This window comes from Pelophylax lessonae (assembly GCF_965119305.1).
Source record: "Pelophylax lessonae genome assembly, chromosome: 4".
NCBI classification, from domain to species: Eukaryota; Metazoa; Chordata; class Amphibia; order Anura; family Ranidae; genus Pelophylax; species Pelophylax lessonae.
In genome coordinates this window covers 264,077,745-264,096,170 of record NC_138771.1, presented here as the reverse complement: position 1 = coordinate 264,096,170, position 18,426 = coordinate 264,077,745, and the positions used below count along the sequence as shown (strand labels likewise).

General features: G+C 44.0%; 1 protein-coding gene across 2 annotated transcripts in view; it reads left to right on the top strand.

The window, feature by feature from the left end:
• Positions 1-2,982: 2,982 nt before the first annotated feature.
• The window catches only part of CCT2 (chaperonin containing TCP1 subunit 2), a gene marked incomplete at its 3' end in the record, with an annotated part of 54,885 nt that continues 39,441 nt past the window's right edge, over positions 2,983-18,426 (top strand). For both annotated transcript variants that reach the window (XM_082253361.1, XM_082253362.1), the window contains exons 1-2: positions 2,983-3,115; positions 17,384-17,458. In XM_082253361.1, the coding sequence (XP_082109487.1) occupies positions 3,113-3,115; positions 17,384-17,458 (78 nt within the window). In that variant the 5' untranslated portion in view covers positions 2,983-3,112. The remainder of the gene's footprint in view (positions 3,116-17,383; positions 17,459-18,426) is intronic.

Genomic DNA, 18,426 nt, shown 5'->3' with positions numbered 1-18,426 from the left:
ACACAAAACAAGACTCCTCAGGCACTCTCACTGATCTTCTTCCTGCCGCTGCAGCTGCCTTCTTTACACGGAGATGCGGACACCGGCCTCACTCCCATCAGTGCGGCGATGTGGGCGGCCCGGCGGACACCCCCCAGTGCAGCCTGACACCCCCCAGTGTGACGATGCGGGCGGCCCGGCGGACACTGGTCTGACACCCCCCCCCCCCAGTGCGGCCTGACACCCCCCAGTGCGGCGATCCAGGTGGCCCGGCTGACACCCCCCAGTGCAGCCTGACACCCCCCAGTGTGACGATGCGGGAGGCCCGGCGGACACTGGTCTAACACCCCCCCCCAGTGCGGCCTGACACCCCCCAGTGTGCGCGCCCCCTCCCTCCCCGCTGGTACGCCCCTGGGAGCTGGACAGTAAGTGCACTATTTCTTGGTTTCAGGTTTAGGCGGATCAATCCGCTGCAGAGTTCCTAACCTGTCACGGTCTATTCATATTGAAGAGGCCAGTGACCAGGCTTCAGCTGTGAAGTGCGCTGCGGATGATTAATCCGCCTAAACCCGAAACAGAGAAAATAGTCCACTTACTGTCTCCCACTCCCACAGAATACAGGGGGCCCGGAGACATTTTCTAAATTAAATAGTTGCACAAAATTCCATGACTTTTCCAAAACTTAGTGGGGTTTACTCATTTTCCATAACTTTTCCAGGCCTGGAAAGTGTCATGTCAAAATCCCATGACTTTTCCAGGATTTTCATGACCGTACGAACCCTGAATGCTGGTGCGGCAGAGGAGAGAGGGAGAGAACCGAGGCTTTGAGCGGCTGCATCACTGGACCGTGGGACAGGTGAGTGTGTGTTTATTAAAAGTCAGCAGCTATGCTTTTTGTAGCTGCTGACTTTTAATAAACACAAAAACGATTGGAACTCCGCTTTAAGGTGGTAATTAAACTCACTTGGTGCCTTATCTGTATTAAATTAGCATCAGAACCTGCGTAATTCATATGTGTTCGGGTTTAAAGAGGCAAAATGGCAAACTCTATGGTAAATCGATGGGTTTATTTCCGCTTTATGTTCAGGGGCTCGGGGCTTCAGCAAAATGGCAGCCTCCAGCAAAAGTAAACAGGAGCAATGGTGGAGGCAATATACAGCACACACTCATTTTGGTAACATAATTATTAATGTGAAATGTATGTTCTGTGCTACAGGATGTCATTTTTTATTAAGTTGTTATGGGTAAAGTTCCGCTTTAAGTGGCAATATATTACATTTTGGTGTTTGGCTAGAATTCCACTTTAACTTTCAAGAACAAGTTGAATCCTTTTTTAATATTAACCACTTACCGACTTGTAGTTTTACTGAGGCAGGTTGGCTCTATTCCGCGAAACGACGTACCTTCGTGTAATAGACAGTGGAGGTGCGCGTGTGCCGATTGGCCAGAGGGGGAGCACATCAGCGGGTCTGGTGGCCACCAGCAATTGCTCCCCATGGAGAAAGAACGGCGGTCTGCCTATGTAAACAAGACAGACCACCATTCTGTCACAGATGAACACAGGGATCCTGTCTTCCTCCTATTTAGGAACACAGGTCTCTGTGTTCATCCAGTGAGCCCATCCCCCACAAAGTTAGAAAGAACTCCCTAGGGACACCCCTAACCCTTTGATCACTCCTGGTGTTAACCCTTCCCTGCCAGTGCCATTTATACAGTAACAGTGCATATTTTTAGCACTGATTACTGTAGTAATGTCACTGGTCCCCTCAAAAGTGTCAATTAGGTGACCGATCTGTCTGTCGCAATATCGCAGTCCCACTATAAATCGCTGATTGCTGCCATTACTAGTAAAAATAAAAAATTAAAATGACATAAATCTATCCCCCAGTTTGTAGACGCGATAACCAATCAATATACGCTTATTGGGATTTTTTTTTACTAAAAATATGTGGCAGAATACATATTGGCTAAAATTAATGAAAAAATTTGATTTTTTACTTTTTTTTATGGTATATGTTTTATAGCAGAAAGTAAAAAAAAATATATATATATTTTGTTTCAGAATTATTGTTCTTTTTGTGTTTATAGCACAAAAATAAAAACCACAGAGGTGATTCAATACCACCAAAAGAAAGCTCTATTTGTAGGAAAAAAAGGACATCAATTTTTTTTGGGTACAACGTTGCAGGACCGTGCAATTGTTAGTTAAAATAACGCAGTGCCAAATTGCAAAAAATGGCCTGGGCATTAAAGCGGTAGTAAACTCATACAAAAAAAAAAAAACTGCAAGACAAAGGCATAATGAGCTAGTATGCATCGCATACTAGCTCATTATGAAACACTTACCTTAGAATGAAGCCCCGACACGGACCCCTGGACATCGCTGTGGGCGCTGACATGATCCCTCGGCGTCTCTTCCGGGTTCGGTGATTGGCCGGAGCCGCGATGATGTCACTCCCGCGCATGCGCGTGGGAGTCATTTTCCGGCAATTCCCGGCAAGGAACTCTGAAGGTCCCCCCGGACCTTCAGAGCGCATGCGCCGCACGCGTCAGCGGCTGCATGCAAAGCAAATATCTCCTAAACCGTGTAGGTTTAGGAGATATTAATTGTACCTACAGGTAAGCCTTATTATAGGCTTACCTGTAGGTAAAAGTCACAAAAAGCGGTATACTACCGCTTTAAGGCTGTAAAACCCTCTGGTTCTTAGGTGGTTAATGAAATTCTATCACAGCCGCTCAAACTCTCCCTAGTTTGTTGACTCCTTATTTCTCTCCCTTTTAGGACCTAGCAGTGCAGTTCATACAAGCACCTTCGTCAGCCATATTTGAAATTGGCAATTGCGCAGTCCTCACACACTTAAATCGATTAAAAGGCCATGTTTAGCTTTCCTTTCTTTATACTGTTAACGTAATGTAGCTAGTCATTGTTTCGCTCTCTGGCTTACAGTGGACACGTTCGTTTTTCGTATGTTTGTTTTCCCACATCAAACATGGATACCAAAGCGAGCCACAGCCCATTCTCTAGTGTTTTCTGTGCCCTCCCCTCGGCCGTTTACTGCGTCACTTCCCGTGTGAAGCCGGTGTGTAGAGTGCGCGGCGTGTTCTCGTCCATTGTGTGTCTAATAGTTCTATCATGGTGAGTAGGGTCTCTTGTTGTCCTGAGGTATTAGATGTGTGTGTGAGCGGCGGGCGGCTCGGGGCTCTCCCGTACATTGTATTGTATTGTGTGTGAGGGGCGGCCATGAGGCCGATAGTAATAGGCGTACACATGTCACTTCCCTTCTATTACAGGGCTGCAGAGCCATGCACCTTCCTAGGCATGAGACTGCAACAAATGTGTCTTCATTCCTTCCAGTTCTTATAGACAAGGCCGGGTTTTTACTAGTGTCATGAGGGAAGCAGAGGCGGCCATTGCTGAGCTTTCCATCTCTAAGTACAAGTTGAGAGGCAGACATGCTGAACCTCCTGGCTTTTACAGTAAGGCCCCTTTCACACAGCCCCTTCGTGGAATGGTCAGCGGGGGATCGCTCCACTGATTCAGGATGGCAGGTCCGTCTCCGCTCACTATGCACAGCGGACCCGGACATAGTCTCGCTCTCCCTTTATGGGGAGATTGGGTGAAAACGGACCGCCAATCCATTTTCATCCGATCCACCAGACGGATGGAAAATAGGACCACCATCTGTCTGGATTTTGTAGAATGGATTGTGGCGGGTGAGTGCTGACATCTGCTGCTCCATAGGGGAGAGTGCAAGGGCCGATCAGGTCCCCCTGATTAACCCGATCGGACAGCCCGTGTGAAAAGGGCCTTAGACTCAGTTTAGATGTGCCACAAGATTACTGTGCCTCTGAAAAGCGATCCACCTGACTTCTTTTCAGGGGCATTAGAACACCTCCCCTTAGAGTTGCACGATTTAAAAATTGCGATCTTGATTTTTCCCTCCCTCTTGATCTTAAAATGGCATTTCCTCGATTCATACAGTGCAGAGCTGTTCTCTGCGCTCTCATAGCTGTCAAAAAAATAGCTAATAGCTGTCAAAGGAAAAAAAAAAAGCTCTGTCAAATGTTTTATCAATATTTGTAAGGCTGCTAGATAACTATAAACACATTCTACAATGTATCATTTTGTTCTTTTAGATAAATGGAATGAACTTCCCTTAGGCTCCGTTCACATCTAGGCGTTTTGGGGCGTTTTTGGGGCGTTTTTCTGCTCTAGGATCAGCTCTCAAAACGCCCAACAAGACAAATCCTATTCATTTCAATGGCCCCTGTTCACATCTGAGCTTTTTGACGCTGTATACAAAACGCCCAACGCTCAAAAAAGTACATGAGCTTCTTTTTGGGCAGATTACAGGCGTTTTCCATTGATCTCTATTCAATCTAAAAACGCCTGCACAAAAATCGCGGTAAAATCGCGGTAAAAAACGCCGCTAAAATCGCGGTAAAAAACGCGCGAAAAACGCTACGCTCAGGTGTGAATGTAGCCTTAGGGTCCTTTCACACAAGCGATCCGATCCGCCTGTCAGGTTTTTTTTTTTTTTTTTAGGCGGGGATCCTCCATGCATCCCTATGGGGCAGCGGATGTCAGCGGTGACATGTCCGCTGACACCCGCTGTCATCCGCATCCGGACGTATAGAAGCCCTATTTTCCATCCCTCCAGGGGTTTGGATGAGAGCGGACGGGCGGTCTCCCCCATAGAGATGCATAGGGCAGGTGACAGCTCCCTCTCCGCACACAGAGCAGAGAGGGAGCTGTCACCTGCCTGCTCAGCGGGGATCTGTGTATAGATTCGCCTACGGAGGCGGACTGTGTGACTGAAGCCTTAGGGCTCGTTCACACTATCCGTCCATCGGATGGACTCCTTTTATCTCAGCGGGGGATCGATCCCCCGCTGAGCAGGAGGTTGACAGCTGTTCTCCGCGCTGTGTACGGAGACACAGCTGGCAGTTCCCCATACATCTCTATGGGGGGAACGGACCGACCGTTGGTCCGTTCTCATCCGATCCGCTGGACGGATGGAAAATAGGGTTTCTATCTGTCCAGATTTGACGGATCGGATGTCAGCGGACATGTCTCCGCTGACATCCGATGCCCCATAGATATGCATGGGGGGGACCATTCAGATCCGCCAAAAAAAACGGACAGGCGGATCTGAACGGTCCGCCTGTGTGAAAGGGGCCTAAGGCTCCATTCACACCTGAGCGTATAATTTTCGGGCATTTGTTGCAGGTGTTTGGAGGCAGGCATTGACATCTATCAAAAAACGCTTGTAATCTGCCAAAAAAGACAGCGCATTTACTTTTTTGAGCTTCAGGTGGCAAAACGCTCAGACGTGAACAGGGGTCGTTGAAATGAATAGGATTTTGCTTGTTGGGTATTTCGAGCCTTCAGAGATGAGTGTTTTACGAGATGCAAAACGCTCAGGTGTGAACAGGGCCTAAAGGGGGACAGTTTAAGTTTTAAAAGGTTGTAAACCTCCCCAAATAAATAAAAAAAAAAAAAGAGCCTGAAAGTCAAAGGCATAATAAGCTAGTATTCATCATATTGTTCACACAGACGATGAGAGACTACACTCCCAACGTGAAACTATACGGTTTATTGATCAAGATGACAGTAAAATGTTGTACAGAGACAGGACCAAGGTTAACGTTTTTCACGGAGTTAGGGCTCTTTCACACGGGCGGTCCGATCAGATCCGCCTGTCAGTTTTTTAGGCGGATCTGATCGGATCCTCCATGCAGCTCTATGGGGCAGCGGGTGTCAGCGGCATCCGCATGCCATCCGCATCCGATCCTGTGCTGAAATCTGGATGGATGGAAACCCTATTTTTCCATCCGTTCAGTAATCAGAGCGGACAAGCGGTCCGCTCTCCTCCGATCCCCCATAGAGGGCAGCGGGTGCTGAGACACCTCCCTCACCGCTCTGCAAGCGGAGACGGAGCTGTCATCCGCCCGGCTCAGCGGGGATCGCGGATCGATCCCCGCTGAGCAACACGGATCTGCCTGCGGAGGCGGACCGTGTGAAAGAAGCCTTAGATCCGCTTAGTCATAATCATGAAAAATGCAAGTGGAATAGCTGCTCAAATAGTATCTAAACACCTGAAAACTATCAACAAAATTACAGGCGGCGTTGTCAATGACCTACGTGTCTCTTGCAGCAAAATACTCCACAAAGCAGAAAAGTAAAAAGAGACAGATAAAGAAGAGAGAGAAAAAAAAAGATTATGAAATTGCTTTAAAACAAAGCCCCCGTGGCGTCGCCTGCTCACCGCTTACACGGTGACCATCTGTACCTCGTCTTCCGGCCATCTGATTGGCCGGAGCCACGATGACGTCACTCCCGCGCATTCGTGCGAGAGCTCCCATTTACGTCAGAGGGCTCTGAACGAACGGCACGAACGGATTCCTTCAGATCGCATGCATCAGTGATGTCACTGGCTGCCCGCAAAGTAGATATCTCCTAAACCGTGCATGTTTAGGAGATATTTACAGCACCTAAGGCTTACCTATAGGTGTAAGTTACAGAGGAAGCTTTACTTCCTCTAAAAGACTAAGCCTTTTTCTGACACTTGTTGCTTACAAGGGTAAAATCAGTATTTTTTGCTAGAAATTACTTAGAACCCCCAAACATATATATAATTATTTGTTTTTGTTTTTTTAGCAGAGACCCTAGAGAATAAAATATCGATAGTTGCAATCTTTTGTCACACTGTATTTGCTCAGAAGTCTTTCAAACGCAGTTTTTTTTTTGCAAAAAAATACACTTTAATGAATTTAAATAAAACTAAACAGTAAAGTTAGCACAATTTTTTCGTTATAATATAAAGGTGATGTTATGCTGAGGATTGTGATCTTTATTCTAAGCAAAAAAAATCGTGCTTCTCATTTTATCCAGAATCGTGCAGCTCTACCTCCCCTTTTTTTAACAAACTAAATGCTGCACCAACGCAACTCGCCCCAAGTTGAATGGGTCATGTTTGCTGGCGGTACCACCTGAAAGCAATGTGGAGGATAGGATTTGCCGAGAAGCATTATCTTTGGCGTGTGCCGCAGACAAGCTAGTTTGGCTGTACTTCTCCCTTGGATCCGATTGTTCTGCACTCCTGTGACCAGCTTTCAGCCAACAGCGAGTGAAGTCACAGAACCACTCCAGGCTGGGGAAAGATTGCGACCATATGGTTGGGATCCACTTGGGAGCCTTGACCACCACCCAGCTCAACCTCTGAGCTGCTCCCATCCCCTCAACGGCCCAGCGCTCCAGAGAGTGTAGGGGGCAAAGTATAGAGCCGGTGACTGACAGTCGCCAGCCCTCCGCTAATGGAGCACTGAGCGATCGGCAGTGTTTGATCACTCAGTTCTCAGTCTCTGAGCCGGCAGCGTTCAGATGTAGCAATGGATTGATGCTGCATGCACCTAGGTAAGTATAATTCTTAAAAATTGCCAACTTCTCTTTTAAGGTAAAAAAAAAAATTGTCGGTTTTTCACGTGGACCCGATCTGAACCTCTATTCTCCTCTATGGAGTGGCAGGTGTAAACAGACTGTTCATTTCCACTTGCCTACATCCAATTCGATTTTCTAAAAACAGACTGATGGAGATTTGCTCCCCTTTCATCCAGCGGATCCGATAGCAGTTAAGTGTAAACGGACAGGCGGTCTGTTTACATTCAACCACCCATAAAGAATGGTCTGTGTCTGCCCTGCATAAGCAGAGTAGACTCAGACCTGTTATTTGCATGCTCAGGCAGGATCAGCGCACAGATCCCCTGCTGAGCAAGTGGGAGTCTGCCCCGTGTGAAAAGGGCCTTAATGTGGCCAAAAAAAATAGACCTACTCTCTTTTTTTTTAAAAAACAGACATGCTGCAGCACCCAGAAGGCAATAGGCTTTATCTATAACATTGCCTTGGATGACACGTGTTTTTGCACTTTTCTGATGGGCTTAAAGGCTTGCACACACCATATCCATTGATCTGCTTTAATCAACACGCACTTAATGCAGGGACACATATAAAATGTTTTTTTTCTATGTGCCCTGTTCACACCATACATGAGTGATACATGCATTGTTATACAACACTTTATAGTGCGTGGCAGCATAGTGTGGCGTATTGCTGTGCATAGAGTTGAATGATGTGTTTGGTAATTTTCAAAAGGGTAAAAACATATACATTGCAATGCATTGTTTCATTGCTGCATAGGTGCACAATATAAACCAGCGGGCACAAGTTAAGCACAGCTGCTGGTGTTCATGTGAGTTTCTGACCCGTAGGTGACTTTTCCGATCTGCTTCCTACACCTAGGTTAGTCACTGAAATCATTAAAGCCAGAAGGTCTGTATAACAGTCAGGCAACTTGCATTTTCTAATAAAAAAAACATTGGCTGTATTTTCTCCTTCATGACATGTTTCTTTCAGAAGACGTCTGCTTTAAAAAGCAAAACACAATGTCCAGTCTTTTTTTAGAAGGGTAGTTACTCCCTGTCTTCAAGAATATTGTTCCTGCCCCCTCCTTACTCGTACTTGTATATAAAAATGTATCTTTTGTTCATTGACGGACACAGCTTCTGATTCTTCTTAACCATTGGGTTATACTGCCCCCTACAGGAGTAGGACACTAGGCAGGAAAGAATTCTGGCTACACCCATGGGCAGTCCCAGGGGGTATACTCCCACTCTCAGCTATAGGTTTTTTTTTTTTCTGCCTAGTCAGGAGTAAGGACCTAGTTCCTAGCTGGGATCTCAAGTTTTTTTTTTTTCCTTTTTTGAATTGAATTTTTTTTCTATCTTTGTTTTGTTCCTGTGAGAATCTACAATCAACTGACGGACTGGATAATCTAGATCCAGAGGGTCCCGCCAGTCTGGCCAGCGAGCGAGCGCAGGCCTCAGCTCCGTGCTAGGTTGGCTGCAACCTAGCCCCACTGGACGAGGGCTGGCCTGCGAGTTAAATGTCTCGCTTGAGCATTTACGACCTGGCCTCTGCCTGATTGACAGCGTTCCTCCTGGCTGACAGCCCCCCCCCATTTCGATGGAGAGGTGGTCTGCCCAGAGCGGTATCCAAACACAGGAAGATAGACTGCACTCCAAAGTGAAGATCAAACTGACTTTATTGAGCAAAAATGTACAGACATCAAGGACACACGAACAGTAGCAGTTGACACATTTCATGAACTAAATTCGCTTACTCTTAACTTCAGTGTTTTTTTTGCTTTTTAGTGTTTTTTGGCGTTCTTCAGTGTGTTGGTCCTGGCTTTATCTTCTTTAGAAATATGTGTCTTTTGGTCCATCACATTTGCAAGAGGGGAACATATTTTTATAGCCGCATGTTGCCATTTTTGAGTTTTCAATAGGAACATTAATATAGTCAGTTTTAATCAGATAGATGTAAGATTTTTAGAACGAGACATGCAGCAATTCTTCTTCTTCTTTGGTCAATAGGAATTTGCTTTGCATATAGAATGTATTTATATATTTATATTTTTTTTAACACATCTTTATACAGGGGTCCATGTATGTATGTGTGTGTGTGTGTGTGTATATATATATATATATATATATATATATATATATATATATATATATATATATATATATATATATATATATATGTATGTATGTATGTATGTATGTATGTATGTATGTATGTATGTATGTATGTATGTATGTATGTATGTATGTATGTATGTATGTATGTATGTATGTATGTATGTATGTATGTATGTATGTATGTATGTATGTATGTATGTATGTATGTATGTATGTATGTATGTATGTATGTATGTATGTATGTATGTATGTATGTATGTATATATATATATATATATATATATATATATATATATATATGTATATATATATATATATATATATGTATGTATATATATATATATATATGTATGTATATATATATATGTATGTATATATATATATGTATATATGTATGTATATATATATATGTATATATGTATATATGTATGTATATATATATATGTATGTATATATATATATGTATATATGTATGTATATATATATATGTATATATGTATATATGTATGTATATATATATATGTATGTATATATATATATGTATATATGTATGTATATATATATATGTATATATGTATGTATATATATATATGTATATATGTATGTATATATATATATGTATATATGTATGTATGTATATGTATATATATATATATGTATGTATATGTATATATATGTATGTATAATATATGTGTATATGTATATGTCTCTATATCGTTTGTTATTCACATTGTTTTGGCAATGATTCATTATTACTTAATTTCATTGTTTTTGTTATATTTATATACACACATTGCTTTGCACAATGTTTTACATTGTTTCCATGTGTTACTATTTTGCATACTTTTATGCATGGAATTTGTTGGATGTGTTTGTTGAATTAAGTTACAGCAGCCAGGCATATCATCAATTAGGTGGTTGTTCACCCTTATGGGAGGAGTGATTTAATCATGTCAAGTACTTTCAGCTGCTTTGTCTTTATTTAAAGCAACGCATCCAAATGTCAGTCTTCAGTTATGAGTAAAGCCTCGTACACACGCAACGAATTTCCGCCGACCGGTCATCCGTCTTTTGTCCAGAGTGGTGTTTGTTGGTTGGAATGTGGTCCAGACTGCACACGAATTTTCCCGCACGACAGAATTCTACTTCAGAAGTGATGTCATGTGTTGGATTGCTTTCTATGTGTTCTTTCATCTCTGAGCATGCCTAGTCTTGCTCATAAGATTTTTCCCCATCTAAATCTGTACTAATGAGATGAAAATCGGACGTGTTTTGACAGTCGACAAAAATTATATAGCCAGCACACCAGGATTTTTTCGCCCGAAAAGTCGGAGTCGGTTGTCAGAAGCACCATACTAACAATCCGAAAATCGGCAGATCAGTCGTCGGACGAAATTTTCCAGCCGAATTTCTACTCATGTGTACGGGGCTTTAGCAAATTTAGTTTGTGGAACGCGTCAACTGCTCTTGTTCGTGTGTCCTTGATATCTGTACCATGAAACATTTTTTTTTATTCAATAAAGTCCATTTGATCTTCACTTCGGAGTGCGGTCTATCTTCTTATGTTTGGATATTGCTGGGTTCGTGGACCAGACGTGCACCTGTTTGAAGGCTTCATTGCTTGTACTTGAGTGGCAGCAGCTCTGTGAGCTATTTGTGACTTTTGATTCCTGTCTGGAGCGGTGCCCACCCTGTTCCTGGTATGGTAAGTAACTGTCTCCCCCTCTTTCCTGGAGGGTTTTGAGGTGGACATGGGCCCCACCCTAGGACGGTCAGACCCCCTTCTTCTCAGCCTCTCTGAATTTAGGTGGTCACTGTGGGTCTCCCCAGGGTGAGGTTATGAGCTGGTTTTTGCCACCTGCTTCTGAAGGGGGCTTGTTGGGGTTGCTGCTGGATGGGGTTACCTGGTGCGCAATTGGTGGATTAAGCAGAGTTACCTGCCACCCTGGGGGGTGGTTTCTAGGGCAGGTATGTCCCCTGGGCTCCCTGCTGCAATTTTTGGGCTGGGGGAGCAGATGTCCTAGCATCCGTGGGTCTTCGCCTCATGCGGCCTAATCAGGCAAAAATTTAGGCCGCAGCTTTGCGGCCCACTGGTTAGGCGCTATGTGGGGGTGGCCCCAGTAAGGGTGTCTGAAGCCACTACCCTCCGTTTGGGCATCTGCTCTCTTTTCTGCTGCCCCTGTGAGACGGGTTCCACTGGGGCCCGCTGGGCGGTCACAAAAGTTTAGGCTTGCAGCCTAGTAGAGCATGCGGCCAAACCGGGCGCCTCCATTGTGGTGGGGGGGGGGTGGCCTCAGTGAGGGCGGCTAAAGCCACCGCTCTGCCCTCCCCCCTGCTTGCTCCATTTAGGCTGGGATCTGGGCACATGCGGCTGGGAGCCCACAAAAATTTAGGCCATGCCTTGCGGCCTATTAGACCATGCGGCGCAACCGGGCGCCACCTTTGGGAGGGGTGGCTTATTTTTTTTTTTTTTTGGCAGCTGCCACCATTATACTGTAGGGCACATGCCCTTTCTAGCGCTGTAGGACCATCAGGGTGTCCTGCCTGTGCGCCTGCATCATGGCGGGCAGTCCCCTTTTAAAAAGGATCATTTTTTCTTGTTGCGGCCTTTTACAGGCCCTATGGAGGGGCTTGGAGGGCGAAGCCTTCCCTGATTGTTATGCCTTCCGGATAAACATAAGATTAGTATATAGCGCCCTCATCTGTGTCATCAGATCTGGGTCCGTCCCTGTTGCTGCTGACAAGGCCCAACCTGCTGGGTTGTAGCCACGCTCCCTGTTCTGTCTGATGGTGAGGATGCTTCCTTCATTCTGTTGGCTGTGCACGAGAAAGCGCAGGTTCATGCACCAATTACATCTGTGTGGGAATCTTGGTGGGGGAGGATGCAGCTGAAGCTGCTGCAGAGGTGAACTTTCCTTTGATGCCCTCAAGCTGTCTCATGCGGCACAGTGTTCCTTTCTCCGTCCTGTTCTGACGGTCTTTTTCTAGAATGATTTGGAGCGTCCAAAAACTCTTATTTGTCCTTTCCTACTTGCCTTGCTGTAGGTACCCGCTTGAAGAGTCACCTCAGGAGTGGTCCTTCGGCATATTATTTGGCTAAAGCGCCGGTCTGTAGACCAAGCTTTTAAGAAGGCCTTTTCTGATCTCCCCTTTGTAGGGGGTTGCCTGTTTGGAGGTTCCCTGAATGGCATCTTTATGGGTCTCACTGGGGGAAAGGGTATTCTTCTTCCGCAGGCTACCAAGGGCATGGACCCCCGTTGTAGACATGGGCCTTTTCTTCTCGGCTCATAAGAGGCTTTTTTTGTCCCCACAGGATCTCAGGACAAGAAATCATACCATCCATCATACTACCATCGTACTTCGAAGACGTACATTGCATGGTGTGAGTCTCTTGGGGTTCACCCCTCACTCCTTTTCGGTGGCTCGGATCTTGGCTTTCCTCCAACGGGGGGTTGAGCAGCGCCTGGCCCTGTACCATCAAGGGCCAGGTTTAGGCCTTGGCGGTTTTCTTTCAATGTCCATTGGCCACACATTCTTTGGTGCGTACCTTATCCAGGGAGTTTGACACTTGGGTCCTTCAATGCGGTCTCCATTGCCGCCGTGGGGCCTCATTTTGGTGCTGTCAATTCTCCAGAAACCTCCCTTTAAAATATCTGCTTACAATGTCCCGGAAGGTGGCTAGTACTTCTGTGGGCAGGGTGTCGGAGCTGGCGGCGTTGGCTTGTCCACCTTACCTGATGGTTGTTTCTGATTTCCATTTGATTGAAGACATTGTTACATTGTTGCTTTCCCTATGTCCCAGGCCTAAACATCCTAAGAAAATTGCCCTGCATTCCCTGGATGTGGTTCGGGCAATCAGGGTGGTACCTGGCATCTATGGAATCTTTTAGGATGTCGGACTCGCTATTTGTACCCACGGATGGACCTTGGAAAGAGTTGGCCATTTCTGCTGCAACCATTTCCAGATGGATCAGACAGACAGTGGTTCAGGACTATTCAATTAAGGGTCAGGTTCCTCCTGTCCCTTTTTAAGGCGTGCACTACTCGGGCGCTTCGTACCTCCTGGGCCTTCCGTCATCAGGCATCAGTGATGCAGGTTTGCAAGGTGGCAGCCTGGTCGTCTGTGCACACTTTCCACAAAATGTTTATTAAGTGGATGTGTTGGCATCTGCGGATGCTTCTTTTGGCTGCAAGATTTTGCCGGCTGCTGTTTAGATAGAGGACCTGGTCCTCTTTAACCACTTGCCGACTGCTGCACGACTATTTCCGTCGGCAGTCAGCCCCTCACAGGCAGAGTGACGTAGGGATATGTCGCTAGCCTGTAAGGGTGTGGGGAGCAAGTGCGTCCCGCCGGAGGCACGCTCCCGCGCGGTCACGGACCCCCCCGTGCGTGTGCACTCGCGATCGTCCGTGACAGTGGGAGAAAGGCAGGCGGCTAGTGTAAACAAAGCAACCTGTCAGTTCTCCCTGTGTAAGAATGATGATCAAACGGTTCTACTATGTAGGACCGTTGATCATTGTTCTTACACACACAGCCAATCGCAGTTAGAAGCATGCCCCTAGGACACACTTAACCCTCCCTCTCCAATACAGTTAACTCCTTCACTGCCAGTGTCATTTTTACAGTAACAGTGCATATAAAAAGCACTGATTACTGCAGTAATGCCACTGGTAACCCCAAAAGTGTCTGTTAGTCAAGGGTCCGATCTGTCCGCCCCAATGTCGCAGTCCCGCAAAAAAAATCGCAGATCGCCGCCATTACGCGTTAAAAAAAAAAACAAAAAAAGACAATCTTTCCCTTTGTTAGTAAACGCAATAACTTTTGCGCAAACCAATCAAAATACGCTTTTTGCTATTTTTTTTTTTTTTTTTTTTTTTACCAAACATTTGGTAAAAAAAAAATTGGCCTAAAATGTTAAATTTTGATATTTTTATTTTGGGGAATTTCATATAAAAAAAATGTGAAAAATATTGTTGTTTTTGCAAAATTGTCGCTCTTTTTTTGTTTATAGCGCATGATCAAAAAATCGCACAGGTGATCAAATACCACCAAAAGAAAGCTCTGTTTGTGGGAAAAAAGGACGCCAAATTCGTTTAGGTACAGCGTCGCAGTTGTCCGTTAAAGTCACGCAGTGCCGAATCGCAAAATAGGCCCTGGTCAGGAAGGGGGTAAAATCTTCCGGGGGCTTAAGTGGTTAAGGGTGTATTTTATTTTTTTTTTTTTTTTTTTTTTTTTTTTTTTTTTTTTCCAGGTGAGCTCCAGTTCTTGGTTGAGCTTCATATTAGATGGTTGGCTATGTTAAGCCTTGGGAATTTTTTCTGTTTTTCCCACCCCTCATGTGCTTTGGGACGTCCCAATGGTTAAGAAGAATCAGAAGCTGTGCCCGTCAATGAACAAAAGAGAAAATAGGATTTTTGACCGTAAAATCCATTTCTCTGATGTTCATTGACGGACACAACACCCACCCCTTTGTGGAGTTGGCGTTCTTCTGACACTGTTTGTAACAAACCTAAGTGCCTACCAGCTGAGAGTGGGAGTATACCCCCTGGGACTACCCATAGGCGTAGTCGAGCTTTTTCCTGCCTAGTGTTATACTCCTGTAGGGGGCAGTATAACCCAATGGTTGGAAAGAATTGGAAGCTGTGTCCGTCAATGAACATCGGAGAAATGTTTTTTTTTTTTTTGGTAAGTAAACTTTTTTTTTTTCCCCCAAAATACTTTTTTGTGATGCGCAGCCTGCTGATATGTACAATTACTTTTGTTTAATCTACCCCCCCCCCCCCCCTTTTTTTTTTTTTTTTTTTTTTTTTTTTTTTTTTTACATATTTATGGACAGTTAATAACAGAATGTATATATTTAATTCTTTAGCCGTAATCCTTTATCTACTCCTAGTTATTTTGGAGCATGTAATGTATACAGCCAGGTTTCTCTTACTAAATTGCTTTGTTGGAATTTGCTGTACATAATAGAATTTCTTGTTTGAAGTATCTAAATTAACAGTACTGTTAAATTGCAAGGACCCTGTGGAATTTTCAGTTGGGCTTCTATGTATGGATCCTTTGGTGTGTGCTTCCATTGCCTGCCAAACACCACCTTCTCTAGCCACAGGGATGGAGACATTTGGGCCAAGTCATACGACGACATTTTGGTAGATTTGTAGGATTGCAGTGAAATACTGAGGGTTGGCACAAGGGCAACAGATGCAGAACTGAACCTAGCATTTAAGTACCTGCCCTTAACACACTTAATATCTATAAAGCATCCTGCAGCATGTTTTAAAAAAAAAAAAATCATGCTGGTTATTTGTGTGCAGTTTCTATAGGAATAAATTGTACTACAAAACAAAATAAACATGCATGACAATTTAGCCCCCGTTCACACTAAGGCGACCTGGTCGCCTCACAGGTCGCCGTAGGTCGCCTTCCATAGGGAAGCTGCGGACCCATTCTAATAGGAGCGACACAAGTCGCTCCGACTTAGAAAAAGGGCCCGGAGCTTCTTTGGGGTGAAGAGGAGGCGACCGCCATAGACTTCAATGTTATGAAGTCTGTGGCGGCCGCTCCGAGGTCGCGGCGCGCTGCTCGCGTCGTGGTTGTGTGAATGGGGGCTAAAAGCTTTAGAGGTGTGATTAGAGTTTTGGGGCATGTTCATACTTCGCTGTTTTCATGCAGCTCACTTCTGTATAACCTCCCTGCCCATACATAGATTGAAATTCATCCGGTCCCTGCTGAACTGGCCAAATTCTGATCCATGTGTGGCTGGCTTAACCTCCCTGGCGGTAACCCCGAGCGTGACTCGGGGTGGATTTTTCCTACCAGGATCGGTAACCCCGAGTCACGCTCGGGGTGGATGTGCAGAGAGCGCAGCGGTGTTCTCTTACCTTCTCCTGGCGATCCAGCGATGATCTCTCACTGCTGTGACCGCCAGCCGAGATCCCCGCCGCTCTCCGTCGGTCTGATGACTTCCTAGTTCCGTTCCCTGCAGCAGCAATGCTGCATGGGAGCGGAACTAGGGAGGGAAATTAAAAAAAAAAAAAAAAAAAAAAAAAAAACCGTTGCACAAAACACATTTTATTATTATATATATATATATATATATATATATATATATATATGTATATGTATATGTATATGTATATGTATATGTATATGTATATGTGTGTGTGTCTGTGTACACACATATATATAAAACGCATGAATTATAATCTAATCAATAATATAATTTTATTATATATATTATATAATAAAATTATATTATTGATTCGATTATAATTCATGCTTTGTGTTTCAAATTTATCACATCTGGGATGTCTACTAGAGTCTTGTTTTGGTCAGGTTTAAGTCAGTAATTACTAAGAATTGTAGGCCTATAATACATAACGCCAAATTTCCATGAAAAGAATTGTACCGCTTTTGGTACAGAGTTCCTGACAGAATCATACCGCCAGGGAGGTTAAGGGAGGGGTTTAGTAACTTGGGCAAAAATAAACCCCCTTTACCAGATTTGGTTGAAAATTCTAGGATTCCGGGGCACCAGAACTACACAGAAATCAGTTTTGAACTTTAAAATATCATCATACAGAAACCAGTGTTCAGCATTTATTATAAGCTTAGACTTTTTGGGCTTTCAAAATGTTTATTTGAAATATTAAATCAGAATGTGATCAGAGAATTATTACATTTTTGGACCACTTGGTATATACATTTTTTATAAAATGTGTATGAGTTGTTACATGTAAGATGTTGATATACAGTACTTTTATTATTTTATTGAAATATTTGTTCACTTATGTGTCTTTCTTTTTTAAAGTGAGGACCCGATTCCTTAAATTTTGTATTTCTTTTAATACTTTGAAAATGCAGGCTTCCCTCTCGCTAGCACCGGTAAACATTTTTTCAGCTGGAGCTGATGAAGAAAGGGCAGAAACAGCTCGTTTAGTAAGTATATCAATCCACCACACAAACACCTTGTAGGATGTTAATGAAAATAATCTTCTATATTTTCTTTTCAGTCATTTTAGATAACTTTGCTGTATTTAAAGTGAATCTTCATTTTTATAGCATGTTGCCTTTAATTAAAAAAAAAAAAAAAAAAAAATGAATTCCACAAATTTGCAAAGTGCATTTTTTGGCAGTGACCACTTGAGTACATATAAAGCAATTGTTTTCTATGTACCCTGTTCTCCCTGCAAGGCAGCTTAAAGGTGTGGTGAGCTGCAGGAAAATGTAGACCTTCAGCATTTTATTGCAGCACACTGAAAGATAGTGTAGCACTATTGCAGGTCCCCTCACAGCAGTGCACCAAGCTTTGTGTGCAGAGACATGAATGAAGTCTTACTTTGTGATACTTCGAATAAAGTTAGGAAAAAAAGGAATCCACCGCCCAGCAGGGCAAAGCTGGAGCGTTTATTGTGCAGACAGTTTGAACAAGCTGTTAAAAGTTAAAGGGATGTTAAATGAATATAGAATGAGGGACCCATCTGCCTGAGTATTAGAGGAAGAATTGGCTACGGTCCTACTGCAGAAGAAACATTGGTTTTAGGTGTCAGTCACTAGAGGCTACCCAAAGGTGCAATTGACTGTTGTGAGTCACTTGGTTCCCCAGTACTATGTAGAGAAAAGGAACAAATGGTGCTCCCACAGATAGGGGTGATGAGCCCCAACAGGTTTGCTGTGGCGTGAACTGACTTAACCGCCTCTCTGTGCGCTGGGGCTGAGCTGGAAATAGCTGCATTCTCTCCAACGCATCTGCTGGTAATGAGCCCTTAAGAATGGTGATGATTAAGGGAAAATAAAAAGGAAATTGATAATTTCTTGACCTTTTGCAATGTGTGGATGCAGAGTAAAAGAAGGATCCACAACACCACTGGATAAAGTTCAGATATTAGGATTTTCATGTATATTAA